Here is a 24,466-nt window from a genome sequence, read left to right as displayed (position 1 = left end):
GGAAGAACATAGCTGAGAGAGTTTAAGGTAATAACTTTTTTCAGGGTGAATAGGAAATAGGATCTCGTTAAAAAAAAGAAACCTCAGAATGGATTTCACACTCCAAGTCTTTTCGGTAGATTGTTTGTTATCAAAATCATTTGGTAAAACATTAGCAACAATTAAGATCATAAAGCATGACAGTCAATAGTTTCTAAGAACCATGCTTTTCAGCAAGTAGTTGCTTTATAGATCCAAGGCCACTCAAACTACTCAAGCAGTTCTACTGATAGAACATTTGTATTTTACTTATGAGGCCCCTCTTTCTTCCTTAAATATGTCCTTAATGATGTAGCTTTCCATCTTCTCTCTTCTGCCTCCCCTCCAGAAAGATAAAACAGTCATAAACTCATGGAACAGAGGAGTGGTCTTAGCTCTCTCCATTTCACCTTCACTAACCCTTTTCTCTATTTCACTTCTTTTTTACTACAGTGCCAGCTGCTTTATAATCTCTATACCCTTCCTTCTCTTCACTGCCATTAATATTACCCATGTTTATTTTCACAGTTCCCAGCAAATCCCCCCATTCACATTGCTACCTCCTTCTCACCTACCAAAGTACTCCTTTTCTCACCTCCTTTCTCTGTGTTTTAGAGAAGCTGTCTCTGAACACACCATGCAATTTCCTTTCTGTAGTATGAACTATTTGCAATATATTAGAAGAAAAATACTGAAGTATAAAGAAATACATAAAAAGAAAAATACTTTATGTATAAAATGCCAAGTAAAGCTGAACATAAGTTAAGCGGAAGCAGTACCAAGGAGCTGCAATACTGTTCCACCCTTTTGATAATTTTTCTCTTTACTTAAAAGAGGAAAATCTAAGAAAAATCTAAATTTCTCACTAACATGATTACTTATGTACTTCCAAAAATCATATTCAGTTCTAATATACCAACAAGGTAGAAATGAAACTGAAACAAACCTCCAGATTTGAATTTGGTGATTAATAAGAATCTTTAGATAATTAATTTGAAATGGCATTCTGCATAATACATAACTTTCAATTTGTCCTGATTTTCAGAACACAAATGATCTTGAAAGTAAGGCAGATATGAAATAAACTGCAAGGTTTTAAAGTTTTGAAATCAAGTCTTGTGTTTCAGACTCATACCTACTAGTGAGAATTTCTGTTAAGTTTTAAAGATTAAGAATTTTCAGTAGTTTTTTCTACCTTGGCTTTTGGATAACAAGTTTAAACATACTTGAGTCCTCATTTTCCTGGGCCAGAAGCCAGAAAGCCAGATCTCTTCAAAGTGTTTCAAACCAGAAATTATGTTTCAATATTTTATTTTATTTAGGTGACTATCCTCTCATTGCCTATGATTCCTGAAGCCAAAACTTTTGTTAAATTTCAGCTGAACCATTTATGAAGGATTCATGATCCAACAGCACAAGCTTTGTTTTTGCAAGAGTTTGTGACCTTGAGCAGAGTGTCAGGCTCACCCAAAACTCACACGAATACTGGCAAAACGTGCTTTCTCTATGGTGAAACATTCCCATGGAACAGATTTTTGAAACATGAAGTAGTCAGTATGCTGCGTGTGGGTAGGTTAAACGCAGGTTAAGGGAATTAAATATGATGCCAGAAGTGACAGGGAAGATAGGACAACATCCAAGGTAATCAGTCCAGAGCCCTGTACTGAAGACAGGGAAAGGGGTGGGGAGAGCTGTCTTTACTGAAACAGGTCTTTAACGAAATGGTATCAACACAGAACATTGCAGAGGGGCTCTGTTAAACTTGATTGCTGATAAACTTCTTCAAGTCAGTGCATTTGGGAGCCTGAGCCTATCTTTTTCTCAAATCAAGATGCTCATCTGCTACAAAAAAACTGTGCTAGTCTGTTTACTTCCAGTTCCCCCAGGGAACTCACTGCATCAGCACCTTCACAGCTGATCCGCCCAGGATTTTGGGCCACAGACAAGAATTTCAGTTAGAGGAGTCTGCTCATGCCAGTGGATCATACCAATGCAAGGTGGAAAAAGTATAAAGGTAGCCAGCTTTTGGGCCCACGTGTCTGAGATGCCATAGCTGTAATGGGAGATTCCACATACTATGTGGCCTTTCTGCCTGAAAGAGGCATTTATGCTATTTTAGCTGTTAGGATGAGATGAACTTCCCCTTGACATGCCTGTTGCTCTCCCCAGCTACAAAGACAGGCTAAGTAACTTGTTCTCACATAGTTTACACGGCAAGACATGCATCTGATTAGGTAACCAAGCTACCTGAATATTCTCTTGTAGAGAAATACCTACTTCAAAGCACTCCGTTCCAGACTTGAATCCTTATTGTTCCGCTTTTCCTTACACTTTGTAATCTGCCAGTATCCCTTGTGAAAAACAGGTACAAAACCAGGGCACAAAGTATTTCACTCACTGACATCATAACCTCTCAACTTTCACACCCAAAAAGACCCCAAAACAACAAAACAACCAAGCAACCACCAAAAGCCAAACAATCCCAAAACCAGCACAGATGAAAGGGGCTGGAGCAGTAGAGGGGGATGCAAGGATATATGTTTCTGTTTCAGGGCATCCTTGACACTGCAGTGAACTCATCCCCCAGGGATGGATGCCATCCTTTGCAAGGAGACGTCGAACAAGCAGGAACACAAACAAGGGCTTGGCATATTGACTGTCTCTTCCTGTAGTCATTCCCTCTATAATCTAAGTTCTTAGATGAAAAGGAATCTCCTGCACTCCCTGTAAAACCAGCTCAAAAAACTAAAAGATCTGGCCACGAATTTCTTTAGTACTATTATATGATTTGATTTTGCATGGAAACATTTCTCTCTCTGCATGCCATGTTAAACATTACATTCATGAGCAGGTGGTGGCTCTCAAATCAGAACATGTGTTTACTTAACAGTGGTAATCTCTACAGAGTAGTTTGCCATTATGTGTTTATGGGCTCTTAGGTAACTACTGAAGGATCAAATGAACTAACTAGGTGGAAAAATATCTATCTTACCTTGCAAAAATGGTTAAAATGGAAGTCATGGAAGTATGGCTTCAAAATAATGAACTACTGCACCCCTTCATATGGGATACGATGCTTGTTTATTTTCTAACTAATAACTATAACGGGCCTGCTTCTGCCGTCTTGACTGGAGGAACGCATCCTCTCAGGATGATTTTGATCAATGTTAACAGCATTCAGACATGAAGATTCCTGTTTCAACTGTCCAAAGGTTTTACCATTTTAACTTGGCAAGTGCTAAAACCAAATAAAAATCCCACACCTTGTGTATAGTAGGCTATTTAATACTGACTTTTCAACCTAAAAAACTGAAAATCAAGCCACATTCCCTACTCATTTTTCATTATATCAGTAACAAGGATTTTGCAAACCCAGGTGTCTACTCCTACAAACTCCAATTTATGTTTGTGTTATCCCTGAATTTATGTTTGTGTTATCCCTGCCATGACATTAATACAACCCTTCAATCTCTGGGGAAGTTACATCTGTGGAATTGCATCAAATTTAGTAGCAAGTTTCCACAGATGTATACACTCATCCAGTTCACATCTCCCAGGGGCTCTTGCTATTGAGCAATGACAGTAAAAATCAATTAATTATGCAGGATGTTTTTTCAGTGTTAAATTTGTTCATAATTAGTCCTTAATTTGAAGTGCTAGGCAAAAGTTCACCTTCTCTTGTTAATTGATTTTTATCATGATAATGATGAAAAGTACTTGATAAAAAGGGTAAAACGCCTTGTAAAAAAAATAAGGTAGCATAAGACGAGGCAGCACCAATTCATCTTATTTTACTTTTTGAGTACCTTTAAGCTTGCCTATGGGGACTGCCTTTAGGAAATGAGTTCGGAATCCGTACCAATTACATCTTGGCTTCTCTGTATAATAGCATGCCAATTTAAAATTTTAAAGTTAATATATTTGTGGTAATACCTGCACACTCAAAATTAAACCCATTGAAACAATTTGTTTCAAAAAAGCTTCTGAATAAAGGACAAATGGTAAGGACTATTGATGTGTGCTGGAATGGTTTGATCTAGAAGCTGAAAGCCTTTACTTCACTATTTGCAAACTGGGACCTTCATTACAGAAGATGTTTTAAATTCGGTACTTACCCTCCTTGCTTGCTAAAGTATCCGCTATTACTCAAGCAAAGGCAAAAAGAGGAAGAAGGCAGTGGAGTAGGAACGAGCAGCTCTTCTCTTACGCCTTTTTGTAAAACTTCTTTTACCGTGACGTTGCACAGAATGTATCATGCAATTTAAATGTACTGGCATTCCCCTGAGTTCAGCATCACACAAGGGCAACATCTATGCACCCCTTAGCTCTCACTGCAGCCATATTTAGTTTGTGCTGGACTTTCAGAAATAATTTTTGCCAGTAAGGATGTTTGCATAGGATGTCAAGCATGCTAAAGTAGCTCTTAATTACAGTCCCTTCATCTCAACTCCAAAGCAGTCTTTCTGTTGTTCTATCACCTTCCACTTCTCTTAACCTTTGCCCATTTCCAAACTGCAGTAATTAGAACTACATTGTAAAACATGATTTTACCTCCCCTGATGCCCCACTTACCCTCAAAGGAAAAATATAATTAAGAAATGTAATTATAATCAAGTCCTGAATCATTTTACACAAATAAAGCAGGCTACACTACCATAAAAATATACAATAAGCTGTACAAGCAGAGGTTTAAAAAGTACCTTATACAAGCTTTTCCTGGTGCACACAGAGATGCATTTGAGAACCCCTCATGCTTCTTCAGCATTATATATCTATACAGAGTCATCCTGAAATTATGACAGGCAGTGGTACTTGAATGAATGAAAACTGTGACACCACGCAGCTGCCACATGTGTGCCATCAAGTGGGACTACACTCAAAGGAGCACCATTCAGACACGTTTCCCATATGCAGTCTCACAAAATAGTATCTCCTGTATGACACGATTCACTGCATCTGGCCGTTCATCAGTTACGCACCTCTGTGATGGGCACTGGGTGAGACAGCAGTTACCTTATGCATGAGAAAAAAAGGATTCTCAAGGGACGTGTACAAACTAACAGAGCCTGTAAACCCAGGCACAGACTGAGATCCTAATGTGTTGTGCACTACACAAAGACACTTTGCCACACTATCCTGGCAGAGTATTTAGGAGGGAAGCAGTTCTCCAACATACTATAAACATTTTCTTTTTAATCTTCATCTTCTGTTTTATGGTATGACATCATGAACAGGTCTACCAGCACAACTGGAGGATAGGTGAATTGCAGCAAGGCAACAAGAACAAGAAGCTGAAGGCAGAAATCTCTTAAGCCAAATACGCAAGTCCAGAAAGTACTACATGTAGCTATATGAATTCTTTGGACTACAAAAAAATGTATTTCAGTGTTTAGTGCTCTAAATTGCTATAAAAGTACTTGGGCTCAAAAATAAAAGAAAGAAAACAAAGAAAACAAAGGAAGAAAAGAAAATTCTTCTGTTGCTCATAGTTTCATTACTTTCCAGTAAAGATAATTGTGAATATTCAAAAGTTATTAGAGAAAAATATATATTTTTAACTTTCCTTTTGATGATTCCATAAACAATTAGAACAAAACGTGAAGCTGCAAGAATATCATTTAGCAAAATGACAAAATTCCTTCTTCTGTCCAAGGAAAACCTACCAAAGCCCACCTATTTTATAGGTACTGGTCAGTATAACCAGATTTGCCATTCTTCAGGACTTTACAGAATAAAAATATAATGCATAACACATTCTAACCTCTAAAGAAAGATCTAATTTCCTATTCAGTAAAAAGTTTATTCTTGGACACTTAAAATACGGAAAGCTCTATGAAATATTTACTTGTACTTTCCATCTTTCATAATTACCTTGAGATAACTTGACCTCAAGTACTTAGCAACCCTAAAGGGGCTGTAAGTGATAGCTCCTTAGCAAATCAACCATGTACCAATCGAAAACGTCAGACAGAAAAATGTCGCACTGGCTTTTCTGAAAATTCTCATGCACCCCCAATTATTTAGGTTACACCTTAGGTTACACTTGCATATCATTTGCATATCTCCACAGATGTAAAACAAAGCATGGAGGACCTTGTATGAAGCCACACAGCTTAAGTGTCCTGTTCTGCTGAAGGACAGGAACGGGCCTTTCACGGTGTGTCAGGAAGCCCCAAATCTGTGTATACCATACGATGTGACCCACATAGCCAGCTGTAGTATGTTACTGACACTAACCAAGACAAAAGGAAAAAGACATCACATTGTGGAATTGGACTAGATCTTCAGTATGCTTGCTGCATAGGGTGTGATGGTGGAGATGGCTAAGCCAAGGGGGCATTTTGCAGGTATGTTACTTCTTGCAGTAGTAACACATCTATTTGTCCTCTGGGTCGAAGAAGATGGCCCTGTATTCCCCAAAAACTTTTTTGTGAGCATGGAGCTTGGAAGTAAATCTCAGTCACTGTTAAGAGCTGTATGTTAACTGACTTCCAGCTTATGTTCAATAAGGAAATAAACTTTTTAATCACCAATACTTGGTTCCCCTTGAAGAACCCATATAAGAACTAGACCCAGCAACAGGCCTACATTCAGGTGGACAACGTAACTACCTAGGAAAGTCACAGAAAAGGGGGCAAAGTGAACTCCCTTAGGCAAAAGCCTTCTGGTACCCTCCCTTTCTGAAGAAAGAGAACACACACAACCCCAATCCAACAAAGCACTAACCTTTGTTGTAATAAACCCCTAAAAGGTCACACTGGGGAATAAACAGGGAATTAGTATTTGAAATCCATCCTTCAATCTGCCATACTGTTCGGTAACTAAGACATGAAAGCTAACGAGACTAGAAAGCATAGTAACAGCAATAAGGTAATGCATTTGGCTTCCTTCCAGATCTTTCTGCCTTCTCTTCAGGCCAGCCCAATTTATTCAGCTTCAGTCCAGAAAAAAAAGATCCTTATAAGTATCACACTTGATCTCAAATAATGACCCCTGCTAGAAGGTGAAGCGTATCATTCTGCTAAGAGCTGCACCAACACAGATCAAAGATGGTTTCATTGAGCCTGTTGGCGAAGGAGCTGCAGCCTACCGAGACACCAAACTATCCCACCAGCATGGAAACACCAAGCCATCCTGCTGACACCAGGACCCTGAGCTGGGAAGTCTCTTTGAGCAAGGACAGTTACCAGCTGCTGAGGCCAGTTGTTTCTTGGAGCTTTGGCATTAACTACAACTTTTAAGACCAGGGTTAAGGACTACTCTCTTCAGAAAGCCTGACACTGAAGTTGTTAATTCTCCTGTCTTCAGAAGCTTTCAAGGAAGATTTCCAACAAACCACAATCCAAACACAAGCTGAAATGGCCATAAACACAGAAGAAAAAGATTATCGCTTAACTATACCCTGCTCTGAGATAAAGCACAGTAACCTCATCTCATTTTTAAACAGACTGCCTATTGTTTTCCTGCTTGACTGGCACTAAAGGAAAATATGTTTCGCTGTGTGGCCTAAAGACAGATCCTATTCAGCTCAGTTAAATATTGTTTTCATCTATATGTTACAGACAAAATGTCTGAGCTTAAGGCACAGCAATAAGGGTGGAAAGGTCTAAAATGCTGGCTCCTTCAGTATCATGCAATGTGAAAAGATACCTTTTCCTACACTACCCTCTGGCAACACCAGACACACACAAGGACATTTCTGTATCATTGTACTGTTGTGGACTACTTATCACAAAGAACAATCCTGCAAGAATTCCCAGTGTGAGAATTTTCAATGCGGACATGGAAAAACCCAACTTCAGTCAAGATTTTCCTCTAAATAACTCGAGTTTCTGGCATGGAGTTCTAATTATCCCTGGAGCCATTTTTGAAATGCAAAAGAAAGGAGAAAACAGGTTAATTTCCAAGATTAGAAGGAAAAGCTTCTTTATAGGGAAGAAACACATACACAAAATGTGTAGGAACAACACTTTTTACATAATTTCTTTAACATTAATATCTTTACCTGGGTTTTTTTAATTAGCAAGGGAGACAGAAGGAGACCCTTTACAACATCTGAGCCAGCTTATTTAGCTCCTGTTGGATAAACTACCAGAACTGGCACCGTCAGTTTATCTCCCAAGGAGCTGGCAAAAGGCTGACTTGCAGTTCCACAAAATTCGGGTGCCAGGGTGAGTTCCTTAAGTCTCAGAAATGTCTCACTTACTTAAAGCTCCACTCCCTCACTTATTCTTTGGGGTTTTTCACTTGGTTTGGGTCAAAGGTCTTAAGAGTCATAGATGACTAACCTCTTCTAGTTGGCAGGCTTTGACGACACTCTTGTATCGGTATTCATCATAGGATACACCAAAAATTATATTTTCTTTTATTGTTCCAGGCATAATCCAGGAGACTTGAGGTGAAAAGGATATCCTTCCACTGTGTTTAATTTTACCCTGCGAAGGCTCCAATTCTCCCATTATCAACATCAGAAGAGAAGTCTGAAAAATCATTAACGATTAATACAGCAGAGATCTGTACAACCATAAGAAATGCTAAACAAAAAGAGAGGCACTCTGCTAAGTCACTAAAATGCTACATTTGCCTTATAAAGAGCGTCCCTCTAAGTACTGATCTCGTGCAAGCTGCAATTAGTGGAGGTTTTCATGGTTCTGAAATGAGAGAAATTTCATTCAATGCATGGTAAAGATTGTGTAAGAGTATGTATTTTTAATTAAGCCTTCAGTAGTTTTACTAAGTAACAATGTAAATATCTGCTAGCACATACAGACACAAGGTATTAGTATTTATGGAGAATGTTACTTGATTTTTAACATTATCTCTGACTACTTTGTTTGTACAACACAATTCATGTTTACAATTTTGCTAGTGTTCATAAACCTTTTATCTGCATTGCCTTGAGAAATGCCATTTCTTTGTGTATATGTATACAATTACTCACAAACTGCTCACTGTGATCTGAATTTTCCTCTGTAACTGTTAACTCATTTACGTGAATACATGACTTAATTATATTTACTATTTCCCTTCATAAAAGAATTGATTGCAATTTCAGTACTGACATGTTATAATTTCAAAGTTAATCAGTAGCTTGTAGTAACCTTGTCACACATCACTGGCTACTAGATCAAAGAATAGAATTGAGAAATACAAGGAAAAATATGTTACAGAGCCATTCCAGTTGTGTTCTTATCACTAATAAACAGTCAACAAAGCTGGGACGTAACAGCCAAAGATCTAAAAATCTGTCTAAGACACAGTTTCATGCTCTCAAGCCCAGAAATCCTTTGACAAGTTAGTCAATATGCGGGGGGGACTCTCATGAGATTCTTTCCATAATACCATTTCCAAAATGCTAAGTACAAAGTTTCTGATCTTGCAAATGACAACCACTTAGTATGTGTTGCACACTGGATGCCAAAATACTGTATCTTGTGCCATATAACAGGAAAAAAAAAATACCACCAACCCAAGCCTGTAAAATACTGAAGCAGTACTAAAGAGATGATGTCAGCCTTCACACCTGTTGCAGACAAAATAAGTGTGCAGTCTGTTTCACAGGCCTGACAATTCCTGGGATATACACTAACAGCCTCCAGTAACATGAAAGAAACCATAAATTAAGAGGGTATAAGGAAAGGAGAAACTACTTCTTCGGTGGGGAGAGGATTAACCTTATTTTTTTAAAATCTTTCAGATACTATTATAAGCCTTTCATTTTTATTGCCCTGAGAAGTGTAAATTTTTTGTACGTCTATGTTCACATAAACTGCTCAGTGTGATCTGAATTTTCCGCAGTTTCTCAGGTAGCTGGAGACATGCCTATGTCCTTCAGCACTGTGTAGTTGCCATTTTTTTATTACAAGTATCAGCTTTAGCCATAGCCACCTGAGATGATCAGCAACATGGGAAAAGTATTCTGTTAATTCAGAAGTATCACAGTAAAATGCACTCCTGCATAAGAGCTTGACAACCTCATGTCCTGAGTCCCTTGTTCTTTCCTACCGCTATCATTACAGAAAATAGTATAGAAGCCTTAATCATATTGAAATTGATGGATCCTTTGCCATTGACTCCAACAGACCAAAGATTTTACCCAATGAAGGTAAAAGAAATCAGAATATATTCACCAATAATTTGTTAAACAGGAAAAGTTGCCAAACACATAATGAATGTTTGTTTTCACTTTCACATCTCCTCAGAAAACTCAGGCAAGATGAAAGACTCATCTAATTACTTGCAGTTCAAAGTGATTAAGAGTATCACAGTTCAACTCATTTTATATTAATGAGGTTAATCAGATGTGTTATCTGCACACTAATGGTAGTGATGACATTTTGAGGTTCAAAAATGATGATTAATCTAAACCACAACTTTTCCCAGAAAACCAGCAGTTTCAGTTGCACCTCCCCAGGCTTTTACATGGGACTCGGGGAGCCTGTCCAAGCGAGGCACTGTAGGAACTGGAGCACAAGTGACCAGGAATATCACTGTCTAGGGCATGCATCTTAGTTACCTGGCTAATCTGTGTCAGGTTTGTCAGGTGACTGACCATCTTGTGTTCAAGATTTTTCTTAAAATGTTAGCAAGGCAGGGAAAAAAAACCCAGTCTGCTTTCTAGCACACTGAGCCACCTGGATGTCTATACTATGTTCTCCAGTTTATTGTTTTAAAGGCAGGAAGCATTTAGGTTTCAGTTCTCTTTATTCCTGCAAACCTCCTTTTACTTCCTATGGAAAAATAGTTTTGCAATTTAAATTGCTACTTCCTTCTTAACGCTGTATCCTTGTACGAACAAAAAAATATTCCGCAAACTCTCATATTGGCCATAGAGTAAAACTTCAAATAACTATTGGCCATTATACTGAAGCTTACAGTTCATTCATACTTTTTCCTGCAGCTATAATTTTCACTGTGAGCACAGGACAGTAAGAATGCAGTAACACAGGTAACAACACAGATAACAAAGCAATACTATTCCTTTAATTTATTAGGACTTTTGTTGAAACAACGGAAATAGAAATACCTTGCCTGCTCCAGTAGATCCAGAAACAGCTAACAACTGTCCCTTCTCAATCTTGAAATTTATATCCTGAAGAACAGGAGAGGCATGAAGGGGAAAATTACTGAAGAAGAGATTGTTGCCAGTGCTAGGAGCTTTGCTGTTGTTGTTTTCCTGGTTTGCTTTTACAAACAGCTCTCCAATTCCCTGAAACACACAGAGAAGTGTATTTGCATGTACATAAAAACTAATTAAAACATGCAGATGCAGACATGTGTATCATACTACGAACCTACCAAAACACATTAACTTACTTTTCTGATGTTACTTTTCCTATCTGCAACATATTTATTATATTCTTAAATATTTAAGTTCTTCATGTATTGTACTTGTTCATACATTTTTGGACACAAACAAAATTTGCCTATTATAGAACTGCTTTCCAATGTTTATACATGCTCCAGCCTGATTCTCTTTTCAGGCTGGCTTACATCATAAATAACTACTTATTACAGGCCTTAACACTCATTAAAAGGTCTCTTCCAAAATTTGTCAACCATGGATAATTTGATAACATGCATTAGTTGCTTGCCATGTATTCCTTGCCTGCTGGTAGCTGAAGCCAGCTGAAATGAGGGATTGTACGCTGCACTTTTTAGAGAACACCAAGGCAAATATCAGTTAAAAAGATACATTGTGTCTTTTAATTTATTTAGTTAAAAGTACTAACCTCATCCCAGAAAGCTGTTACTTTGTCCAGCTCAACCCCAGTGGTTGTTAGATTATACTCCAGGGCTGTATATTCTTTTTTCAGCAAGAAATCCTAGAAACACCATGAAAGCAGATAAGGGGAAACAGTAAGGGATGACAGCTGTATCACACAAAGCAGTACGTACTTGCCAACACTGAGCACTAGCTATTATTTCTGATGGTGCTATTGCATTGTAGTGTCTTAGAGAGAGAAATAAATATAGCTTACACAGCGATTTTGGATGCAGAAGGAAATATTTTTGAAACTACCAATTCTTTCATTGCTACTCAAAACATAATCACAAATGGATTTGGATTTGGTTCTGGTTTAGAAAGAGTATCAAAACTTGGCCTTTTCTTTGCTTGTACCAGGCAGCATCACCCCTCCGATCTTAATTCTTTTCCAATAAAGCTTTGTTTTTGGAGTACAATGTGGAAAGTTGCATTCTGTTAAACAGTGAAACAAAGCAGCTACATGCTATGTCCCTGTTCCAAAATTACAAGAGTTTAAAAGAGTTAGAATGGTGTGTCTACCAACAGAAAGCAAAGAGGAAGATAATGATCCTGGCCAGGGCAGCACTCAAGTAGTGTAATTTCAAATGTCACAAGTTCGCAGCCTGATGCTCATATTACCTTCTGGGATAATATTAGGAAAAAAGAGTAAGCCTATACTAATGTAGGAAACTTTTCTATTCCAGGGTTTTGTTAAGGTTATGCAGTCCGTAGGTACCATCTCCTCTAAATTGTCTTTTTAAATTATGTGGAACCAAGCAGGTCTACGTGGGCAATACAGTGGACAAATTAGCAGATGGTAAGGAGGAAAACCAGTTCCTTACAGTAAACTGGCAAATTTCTCAAGTAGAACAAGCAAAAGACAAAAAGCAGATGATTGAAAGGGCAGCAGTTGAAAAACTGGAAGGCAAAACACACACAGTTTATGCAAAAAAAAGGAAATGATAGCTAGGCTTTCATAACACGGGTGGTGGGATCATCCAGTGGAGTTGCTAGAGCAGTGACAGTCAGAGAAAGCACACTGACCCTGAAACACTTCATGGTCTAGAGAACACGGGCCTAGCTACAGGGCAAACACAGTAACCCAGGGGACACATCTGGCCCAGTGAATGCTCTAAATTGATGAGGAAATTAAACCAGAGAAATGTATGAGTGGTTTATTATTTCTGTTTATGGTTTTTGTGACAAGTAAAGGGCATCAGCGTTCTGGGATTCTGTGCAGTCTGTCTGTGGGTTCTATACTGGACCCGTCACAAAGAGATGATTATTTATGGATTTCAGAGCACCCACAGAAGTAATATTCCCAAAGACAAGCACTTGGTAAAGTGAGGGCAATGGTATGACAACTGGGCTTGCCAGTTCTGTGAGAGTGCATGGATACACTCTTCCAGGAAACAGGACAGACAGGATACCTCCACTAACACCTAGGGAACCTGAGAGCACAAGAACTTCCTAAACTGGTACCCGACAAGGCAGTCTTCTAATGGCCAATAGAAAGGTTTATGGCTAGATTTCTCAAATTTTCTACCCAGTTGAAAATCATAAAAATCCAATTATCTGCTTCTTATTCTATATGAAGGTCAGATTTCTGATTAAGACCTTTAAGTTCCATATTAGATATCACACTAAAAATAATAAAATACATGTTTAAAAAAAATTAGTCTGTAAATATGTAAAAACAAAAGCCTAAGATTTCATCCCAAAATAGAATAAGAATTCTGTTCCTGAGGTGTGATTTCAAAATGGCAGATAAAATAGAGTTAATGAGAATTCACCCTGATTTGGCTCTGCAGATAAGCCTCTCATGCTGGTATATGAGCAATTGATCTCAGTAGGTAAGGCAGGTAATAATTATTTGACCGGTACCTTAATATGTTTACTACTCATAATGAATGAGATGCACATTTGCATAAGATGCACAACCTGCTGTTCTTGCCACTAATAACTAGGAGAACAGAAGATCTGTGACTGCAACAACTGGAAGCCGGGCTATACAAAACATGTACTAATTTTGTTCTTTCTTTTCTGAAGGTAAAACATCTCTTAAGCACCACAACTCATTATATATTTTTATTGAGTGCCTTATTCTGCAATGAGAAGAAATAACTAAATGCCACTGTTTCAAAAAAAGCAGCATGCAGGTAGCATGAGACTCCTGTGGCTATGCTGCTTGGGGAACCATATAACAATATCAAGATTTATAATGACATTTCATGGTGTGTAGTCAAAGCGACATACAGTATATTCGGAAAGTCTGCATAAATGCTGTGTGCTTTTGTTGATCAACTGACAAGATAACATGCTATAAAGAACTGGCTTACGTACTTGGGAAGGTTTCAGTGTATGTACCGTACCTGTATTTTGTTTATTGCTCCAATAGAGTCATACCAGGTCTGTACGGACCCAGGAAATTGCCTGGTCACTGTCATTCGGAGAACAATGCAGAAGGAAATGGTGGTAAATATTTTTCGGAGAATAATTCCTTTAATCACAGCATATGGAAGCACAGCTAAAAACACCACAAAGAAGCCTGAGAAGAAGAAGGCTGAGCTGTTGAAATATCTCATATAAGCAGCTTTTCGGGTTAGCTTCAGTTCAGTTCTGTTAAAAAAAAAAACCAAACACAAATAATTAGTATAGGATTCCACAATTTACATCTTACAAATATTTTGGATTCAACTGTTGGTAAAACAATTAACTCAGAGGCTTATTCATCCTTGTTATTTTCTAGGATTGCAGTCAAAAAGCAAGATTCAAAACAATTTTGGACCTCAAAAATCACTGGAGCCAAATTTTGGCACCTATATTCAGAGATGTCAGACAAAATGACAATAACCTATGTCACGATTTAGATATCTCACAAACCACAAGCCTCTACAACTCATGGCACAACCATCCTTGAACAACTAATGCTGTGATACGCTCTAAGAAGCGTCATCCCATATACCATCTAGATACATAACTCCTCTAGAAATAAGGGACTCTGAAATGCCAGATTTGCTATACAAGACCATAAAAAAACTAAGAACAACCCACAATCCGATCACAATGTCATCTCCTTTTGCAGAGCATGCTACTAACAGCTCCACCCATGAAGAAGGCATCAGTCAACCTCAGACTAGGGAGGTGAGAGGCAGGGAGTCTGCTCTCCACCCTCCTTTCTCCATAGAAGCTGAGTCTACAGAGTAGCTTACTGACTGTTGTGCAGCAGGGATGCAGCTGGTGATTACAATGTCTGTGCATCCTAGAGCAAACTATTATATCAAAAGAGAAACAGTGCAAGGAGCGTAATTACTTTTCTGAGTTGATAGCCCTAAACTCACAGTGCTGAAGCTTTCTATTGACTGCTCTCATTTTGACCCCATTCCCTCCCCATTCCCCACATGCCCTGCAGGTCAGCTTTGCCTGAACAGGCGCAACTCTGCTGTAGTGAAAGAGCAATTGTCCTGCTGCACTGGCAATTAACTGGGTCTAGAGATGGAGACCCCAAAGTGTCCATTCACTGGGTGAGTGCTCTAACCACTAGGATACTGTGCAGAACTTGCTGACCCTAATACCTGGTATTGCAAGGTTGAGCACCATAACCTTTCTGTGTCTTCTGGTATTGAGCCAGTGTCTGCATGCAAAGTCCACCCAGGATTATGGAGCTGTGTGGAACCCCCTTTTCAGCTCCACACTATGCATGCATGAGACTTCCACATGCATCCAGCATCTTACCAACTTTTGTGAGCCAAAGTGTTCTTAGAAGTCCCTGACTGAAAATCTGAGCTTGGCCAGTTTTGGAGCAGGATGCCTAGCACCTCTTGTTAAGTCTCTATTTCACAAGACAGACCTGAAGAAAGTAGCCAGACATTCAGGTCATGGTAATAGGCACTGTCCTGGAGAAAGGGCCTTGTAGGTGCCTCCAGAGGTTGTATGAGACTGTGGATGGCAGCACTGAATAGGGATAACAAAGATTTTGGGGCTTGGGTCGAGTCCCACACAAATGCCTGGGCAGAAGCCACCAAATATCTCCTCAGTGCTAAAGCACACAGCTGCTACTCCAAAGAGGGAGCAGTTTGGTAACAACTGAGTTGTAACATGCTGCTGATAAAACACAGGCATGGCTTCACGCACAAGGTCTCGTTTCCTACCAGCTTAACAAGCCAACTGATTGGGAGGCCCTGCAGAGCTGGCTCAGCAAGCAAAAGTCAGTTGAAGCTCTGACATTCCTAGTTTGACCTGCTCTGGTGATGAATCATAGAATCATAGAATGGTTTGGGTTGGAAGAGACATTAAAGATCATCTAGTTCCAACTCCCCTGCCATGGGCAGGGACACCTTCCACTACACCAGGTTGCTCGAAGCCTCATCCAGCCTGGCCTTGAAGACACCCAGGGATGGGGCATCCACAGCACCTGTCTTCACCAAGTGGCCTGTTGGATCACTCAAAAAAAATATGGTGTTTTGGTGCAGAGAAACAGAAGAGAGATACTTTGATCTTGTAATATTGCTAGCATTCTTGTCTCTTAAAAATCCACACATAATATAATAAAAATTGAATTTCAGCATTACAAAATTCATTGTAAATTATTGTAGAAAATATAGAACATAAAATGACTGCCCTTTTTCCAGGTTTCTGTGACCACTATGTGGCCTACAGTTTATTTCATTAATTTCCATAGGTTTTGCTCACAAGCTGTAGCCTCTAATTTCCTAAAAGCAACGCACGTGACTAGTGGCACCAGGGGAATCCTAACCTGCTTCCATCTTCGAGCTGGAACTCCTGACCTGGATTCAGATTGAGTTTTCTCTGATCATTTATAGTAAATTATTAAAAATTTTAAGGTCTTCCTTATTCTGAAGATAAAGAACACTTCACTTTCCCTGGATTGTCTTTCAGAAAGCAGCTGAACAAGAAGGTGTTTGTGTAATAATATAATTTCATCTCTTTTATTTACATCATAATATGACACTTATATTTCTTTTATTTTCTTTTATTTCCCCAATCACACACCTGGCATAGAATTTTAGTTCTCTGTAAAGGACTAAACAAACACACGCTTTAGTGCAGCGTCACCCATCAATCAATATGTCATTTCTCCTCCTTTCCCCCAGGACTCCCTGACGGTAACGAAGACCTCATCGTTCTCAGCTAACTGGGTTAGCTCTTTTACCTCCTCTCTGCTTCAGGTCTGGTAGTTCCAGTTCAATCTTGATATTAATCAAAGAGATAAGCGTTATACAAGGCTATCTAGAGACAATAAATGTCAATGCAATTGTGCAGGATGAATACGTGAAGCTGCGCTACTTTAATCCTTTCACAGATTGCACGTAACGTTTAAAACCAGCTTTATTGCATTTCTCAGAAAATGGCTGCAGAGGACTCACGCTGTTTCCTCCACCGCAGAATAGGAAAGTCTGCAAAGCCTTAAGTAATCATCACAAAAGGGCTTTTTATTGTGAGATGCGGATAGGGTTGGCCAGAAACAAACACAGATGCCACAATTGTTTTACCTGTGCAAGCTAACCACTGAAATATCATTATAACAAATGAGGAAGCAAATAAAAAAAAAAAAATTAAAAATTCCCCTACATAGTGAACTTGACAAATTGGGAAAAAAACCAAGCTGCAGTGTGGGAATGCACTGTTAGTTTATAGAGGATTAATAATTGTGTGCTTTACTTCTTAACTAACACGACCAGAGATGGTGTTCATAGCCACCTATTTTTTCTCTGAGCACATAAAAAATTTGACTAATGAATGAGAACACTTACTCACGGATGCTTTCTATCATTTTTTCCATTGCATCTTCCCAGCAATAGGCTTTAACTGATTGTATATTTTCAATTATTTCTGAGGTGATGACAAGTCTCTCATTGATCTTTCCTGCTCTCTTATTCCTACAAAGTAAAAAGGCAGTAGGTCAATCTTCATCTTTTTCATCCTGTATAGTTACTTTGTATCCCATTGCATCCTAATATAGAACTTTCTTAATATATAATTCATAACTTTCCCTATATGCCTACGCTTAAAAAGTTCAACAGAATTATTATGAAGAATGTGAAACGAATTATTAGAAAGCTAGTAGTTGTTTTACTGAAGATAAAATACAAGCTCTAAACGAGCTTTAATTCTACAAAGCATTATTACTATTTACTTCATGTTAGATCTTTCACTAAGTTAAGACAGCCGCTGCTAAATAACTGAAGGCTTGTCCGTGACTTTCCTGGCACAGCCAACACTCTTTGGATTCCTCTTTGTAACAATGTCATAACTAAAGACACTTAAATCAAGTGGTATAAACTTCTTAAACAAACATGTTTCAGGAAAATATATTGAAATATTTTAAAACAGTCTCATCACCTGTATTTCATCATCATTTGTCCCAGCCAGGCTTGGAAAAAGGCCAGGACTATTAGAAAAGCAAGTCCAGAAAATGCAGAAGCTTCTAACATATCCCAGAGCAGTCCCATCAGCAGTGCCACTTGTAAAGGTGCAATCCACACAAAATGAGCCAGAGCCAGACCCTGTGGAAGCCCACAGCAGAAAATAATAATAGAAGTTATATATGTGCTCTGTAAGCTACATGAAAAGACAGAAGTCATTAAAGTGACACTTTGAAAAACATAATGAAAAATAGCACAAATATTTCCAGTAGTAAAACAAGTTTATAAAGGAGGATTTGTGATCCTGAGCACATAGCATTCTGGGTGTTAATTATGATGACAGCGCAGTAATACATATACATTCCACATCTAAACTTTGATTTTTGTAAGGCAAAGTTCAGTCTGCAATTGTCACTTCACTACGTATATGCAAGACGAAAAATCCCAGCTTTGTAAAAGTAAACAGAATCTGCCAGCGATCCTGACTTTTTCAGCCACTGCAACATGAGAAAAATAGGAGGCAAATTTTACTTTGGTGAAGAGATGACTGTTGTGTGAACACAACTAATTTAAAACAGATTGCTGCCTACTTCAGTTGTGTTCCTTCACATTGAGGAGATGTGATCAGGCTGCACAGGGGTCCATGTTACTGCAGCTGCACGGCTGCAATGATAGGACCCTTGTCCTAGCTTGTCCAGAGCTAGCTGGCATTGCTCTTCATAGTAATACAGTACTTAAAGAAAACATACCCTGCAGTTCCAGCCATGTGTCTACAGCCTCTCTGATCTTGTTTCTTCCATAGAAAGCCAATCTTGTACCCCAAATGGGCCAATTAAACATACATGCTGGACAGAATTTTATAGTTTCCAATCCTCAAAGCCATTAGCAGGGATTTCTCTTTGTGACTTCAATGAAAGAGAAGTTTTACAGGAAGCTCTGGAATTACGGTCTAAGACAGATGTGTTGGGAATGTTTCCTAATAAGGTCTTACATCAACACTTATTCAGACTTAGGACAGTGGGTAATAGTAGCCACAGGATGCTGAACATCATTGCTTGTTTCAAGAGCAGGAACAGACTGAATCACCTGAGTAAAAAGGCACAGTGGGCAGGAAAAGAGGATGGAAGGATTGAAACGGCAAGTCTGACCTCTACGAAACCAACTGTATAATGCAGAGGTTTCCTGGCAGGTTCTCACTGGACTGTAGAACAAGAATGTTTTTATGGTATACCTGGGTTTTAGGTTTCCTCTACTAATCAGCATAGGACAGAAATGATGTCATAAGTATCAGAATGAGCATTCCCATGACCACATGCCAACATATTTTCCTAAGGTAGTGATTCATTTTATATCTACAATGAGCACTCAGTGCAGTCTGCCAGCTGTGCTCCTTCCTTCCTTGATGTTTGCCATGAACAGCTTGAAATATTGTAGTAGTGGATCACCAAGCAGATTAAACAACAAATGACATACCTCATCAAATTTGTTCAGATTGTTAGAGAGAAGACTGACCAATTGTCCAGTGCTTATTTTATCTAGAACTCTGCTTGACAGTTTTAAGATCTGTAAAAGAAAACAAAACCACAGAAAAATGGCCATGTAATTCATCCCCATAAAACAGAATAAATACAGATAAAAATCATAGGCAATGGTAGAGTTGTGTAAATAAAAATTCACTTATTTGCTTATGCTATTTAAAAAGTCTCATTAAACTTGTTATTTATGTCACCTGAATTTCATATAACCATTGAATTGCTTTACAGATATTGATTTATCGACTTAGTCCTTGCTTTCTGTTGCATATTTTACGTATATAGATACATATGCAAATGCAAGTTTTAATTAAGCATGCATGCTGTGTGTTGCTGTGCATCCTCAAAAAGCTCCTACTGTGCCTGTCATGACAAATATTTTTGAAAGATGTTTTCACAGTCAGCTTTGCACTAGAGTAATTAATATGTTTGTTTAAATTAGCTGCTTTTGTTATTGGCAAAACCAAACACCTGTTTAAATCTTTGGGTTTGTGAACATGCAATGCATCAGTGTCTGTTGATTCTTCATGCTATACAGATCTCAGTATCATTCAAATTCAATCCCTTCTATGTTATATTCATTATTTAAATCCTCCCCACTAATCCATTTTTGAAAATATTCCTTGGATACCAGCGTATGTTATTCTTCCTTCGCAATACACGTGCATAATCGGAGCACAGTGGTAGAACAATTAAGGTATCTCACTACATAGCCAGCAAGTCTGAACTCACACAGAGGCTGACTTCAGTCAGACCAGCTGCAGACGAATATTTAATTCTTTGGACTTAGGAAATGGAGGGCTGACAGAAACTGATGTTAGTCACGCTATTCTTTTGTGTACTTTGTGTACAAAACTATAAATCTTTCAACAAACTGTCCTAAAGATTACGTAGGCTACAGACAGAGGTTTGGCTCTGAGTGTAAATGAAACAATTACCTTCTTATAAATCAAACTAAACATTGCTATCCTCATTTGCATTCCTATATGATGAAGACCAAATACAGCAGGGTGTATGAGTAATGTTCTCACAAGGAAGAGAAGGCACAAGCCAATGCCCAGGTAGTAGGCTATGGATCTTTCATCCGAGTTGTCTGGATCATAGGAAGCTATTATTCTTCCCAGCAGAAGGGGTTGCACAGATTTGGTGACTTCCTGAAGATGGAAACAAGAGAAAAATAATTTTGGTCAGTGGTTAGTTTATTTTTTCATAATGATTAACATTTTAATTTCAAGTCCTACCAACCGAGATTTACAGCTTTATATCTTAAATGAGGAAGTCAGGTCTGTTTGCTGTGCAAACCACAGAAACTTGCAGCAGTTGCATAGGACTCGGCACTTTACTGCACCTGTAGGACACACAAAGACTCAAAGCTCCTGAAATAAATGCCACTAGAACCACACAGTGAGGTTCTAGCTGAAACATAACAAAAAGGGAAATAGAAACAAAACCAACAGTTTTAGATCATTGTATCCAGGGTTGTAAAAAAAGCAGGATGGGAGCGTGTAAATGGTAGGGGAACGAAGTTTAATAAAAGTCCCAGAGAGAAGCCAATCCCTCCTGCACTGGTAGCCCCGGCACTTCTCATCCCAGGATAAGCAACATGGTAGAGAACCAAAGGAGGAGAGGAAAAAGAGAGCGTATAAAACTGCTAAACTGCAAGGCATCCAAATCATCTGCTATAGCCTTGACTTCACCTTAGCCTGCTATTACATTACTCATCAGCCTCCTTTTCTGTTGTAATTAAACCCCACTGGTGTTCCCTCATCTCTGCCTTCCATTTCCCATCATATCCCCATTGTTCTCATACTTTCATTCTCATAACCTCATCCTTTTCCACCTCTGCCTCTTGCCCCCTCTTCCCTTTCCCAATCCTTCCCCAAGAACTGCAAAAACCACTGCTCTGCTGCCATCCAACAATTTGCTTCATCTTCTGCACGAGCTTCTGAAGGGTAAGAAGTAGGTATGTGCTCCTTTGCTTCGTTATTTGCAGTGCAAGTAAACACTTTGTGCTAAGAAATTTTATATGTGTCTCCTTAGCCTTCTTTCTGTTGAGTCTCAGCAGAAAGCATCTGATACTTCGAAAAACTACAAGAAACTATTGAATTCTTTTTTGTACAATGTGTTAAATTCTGGTAAAAAGTTATTAGTACTACCTTGCAGCTAAAAATCACACAGATCACCATGTAGAGACTCAGAAAGAAGTGAACTAGTGAAGTTTAGCTGTAATTGATGTTTTACAGTGACAAATGTAATGGGAAAATACCCTTTGATTTTTTCCTTCACCTTTGGATTCCTTTCGGTGTCTTACACAAGAGCAATCCCAAGTACTTCTACAACTTGTACTGTAACCTCTTTTGAATGTCACTGTTGGTGGGGCTGATATTCATCATTCACTTTTTCCAGAGAAGAGATGAAATTTTACATTTCCAATAGTATACCTGTGCTAAGCACTACGTTTCCTGAATTAAACACCCCTCTGCCCCAACACAAATGCTGTAAACCCAGAGGCAGCTTTGACAAAGACTTCAGTGTTATTAGTAGGCAAAGGGAGGAGTGTTTATTAAAACACACATGACCCAAGGCAGCTGTGCTTAGACCATATGCATCTCGAAGTGGCAAACCAAAACTCCCCAAAACTCCCAAAATACAAAACAGTCACCTCTCAAGGACAATATGGTGCTTTCATACTCTCAGAGATTTCAAGATAGGAGTTCATATATAGGCTTAAAATAGCAAGACTTTTTTTAATTTATTTACCCTTATTCCAGTGAAAATGCCATGCTCTGATGCTGTGTTTGTTGTGACTATAAAGGTATTGCATACATGCCTAGCTCCCTGGAAAAAAAGGTGATTTACAGACTAAGGGTAGAATAATGGCTGGCAATAAGCCAAATCGTTTGCAATCTCATAGGGTGTAAAAACCCACTGGTTTATAGTGGAGATTTATAAGATTACTTACTGAAGATATTACTATCTAGGCTACATACAAATGATAGCAGAACTACCTGGTTTTCATTTTTCCTCTTGTAGCCTCAAAATTACCCACTGACATAAACATGGATAAATAAACTGATTAGAGTGACCTGCCTAAAAAAAGGAAAGGGATTTGTGCATCTGACAGAAAATCCTGTTTTAAAGAGCTGTGCTTTTCCTTCTCCTGTCTTTGCTCTTCCCTGCTCCTCATAGGCCATTGAGAATCTCAGAAGCATTCCACCTCACAGAAATCTTAATTAAAATAGCAAAGATCTGAAGAGAAAGAAGAGTATGACACAGGATACCAAGCTAATCTGACCTGGTACGGCCACTCTTACGCAATGAGAACACTTACATTACGCGTATCCCCCATGTGCTCAATCACTCTGCATTTGAAGACAATAATGCACATCTCTGTTTTGGCATATGCCCAAGAAGTGCTTCGGGACTTTCATATCCCTCCCTGCCACCTCACTCACACCCGTGCGAGTGTGCGAGAACTTCAGGAAATCCTCATTAGGGTCCTTTGGGACATGATACTAAAACCATTTCTAAGTTAATGTTCGCAGCTGCTGTGCCTGAGTGGAAAGATACATTTATTGGGCATGAATATAGGAGACAAATGTAAGTAGAATCAAATTGATCCTCACAGCAAAGTACACAGTTTGTTAGATGGCACCGTGCTAAAAAGCAAGATTTTTGTTTGACTGCCATACCGTCTTTTCTTTAAACTGCAGGACACGTGTGCTGATGAAGTGAAGCCTGGAAGCTGTTTTGAACAGCAGGGGGGCAGATACATTAAGTGCAGGAACTCGATGTGCCTAACACGGCACTACTTATGAGGGAAAGTCAGAGTGCTCTAGGGGGCCAGAGCGCAAGTGTCCACCCTGCAATAACATCGTTACCTACCGTGCATGAGTAGAAAGGGAGAGATGGAAAAATTACTCGACCTAATGAGAGCAAAGCTGCGATGGAAGTTGCAACGACAACTACACAAACAGCGGGGACATCAGCAGAGTTTAAACCACACTCCGAGAAAGGTGCTGTGAAAACTGCTGGGGGATTAGACAAGAGAAGGGCTGAAAGAAAAGTGAAGTTCACAAGAATGCACAACCTGGTTGCACCTATGCCAATACGGCACAACATCCTGTCCCCATTCAAAAGAATGGCAAAGCTCCCATTAATTTCCGTGGCCAGGGCCTGAAAAAAACACCAGTGGATTTAGCAGACAGTTTTTCCACTAACAGCTTTCAATAAAATTAAGACTAATGCTAACAGGATCAAGAATTTAACCTAAGATTTAATCTTTATATGTTCATTGTGAAAGTTACAGATCTTGTTTCCTATGTGCTTAATTGCACGGCTGCAATTTCTTAAATAAATGGAAAAAAAACCCCACAAACCCCAAACAAACAAAGAATATGACTCAAAAATCATGTGGTCCCGTTCTGTCTTCACCTCTTGTACAACTGTACTCCACTAAAAAAGTCCACCTGGAGAAATCAATCCTGCACCATCCCACATATGATGCCCACACACTCTTTACTTGCCTGTACTCAGGGAAAGGAGATGATCCTCAAAAATGCCTACCAAAACCACAAACCCCAAACAAACAAAGAATATGACTCAAAAATCATGTGGTCCCGTTCTGTCTTCACCTCTTGTACAACTGTACTCCACTAAAAAAGTCCACCTGGAGAAATCAATCCTGCACCATCCCACATATGATGCCCACACACTCTTTACTTGCCTGTACTCAGGGAAAGGAGATGATCCTCAAAAATGCCTACCAAAACCCTTGGACACCA

The 24,466-nt window shown here is 39.0% G+C and overlaps 1 protein-coding gene across 1 annotated transcript in view; it reads right to left on the bottom strand.

The window, feature by feature from the left end:
- The window catches only part of CFTR (cystic fibrosis transmembrane conductance regulator (ATP-binding cassette sub-family C, member 7)), a gene marked incomplete at its 5' end in the record, with an annotated part of 76,959 nt that overhangs the window by 46,776 nt on the left and 5,717 nt on the right, over nt 1-24,466 (bottom strand). The window contains 8 exons of the mRNA XM_010147550.1: nt 8,307-8,498; nt 11,045-11,227; nt 11,751-11,843; nt 14,137-14,383; nt 17,539-17,664; nt 18,128-18,291; nt 19,624-19,713; nt 20,621-20,836. Coding sequence (XP_010145852.1) covers nt 8,307-8,498; nt 11,045-11,227; nt 11,751-11,843; nt 14,137-14,383; nt 17,539-17,664; nt 18,128-18,291; nt 19,624-19,713; nt 20,621-20,836 — 1,311 coding nt within the window. The remainder of the gene's footprint in view (nt 1-8,306; nt 8,499-11,044; nt 11,228-11,750; nt 11,844-14,136; nt 14,384-17,538; nt 17,665-18,127; nt 18,292-19,623; nt 19,714-20,620; nt 20,837-24,466) is intronic.

This window comes from Eurypyga helias, unplaced genomic scaffold (assembly GCF_000690775.1).
Source record: "Eurypyga helias isolate BGI_N326 unplaced genomic scaffold, ASM69077v1 scaffold5812, whole genome shotgun sequence".
In the NCBI taxonomy this organism is placed as follows: Eukaryota; Metazoa; Chordata; class Aves; order Eurypygiformes; family Eurypygidae; genus Eurypyga; species Eurypyga helias.
The sequence above is the reverse complement of the archived record's forward strand: the minus strand, read 5'-3'. Positions and strand labels throughout refer to the sequence as shown.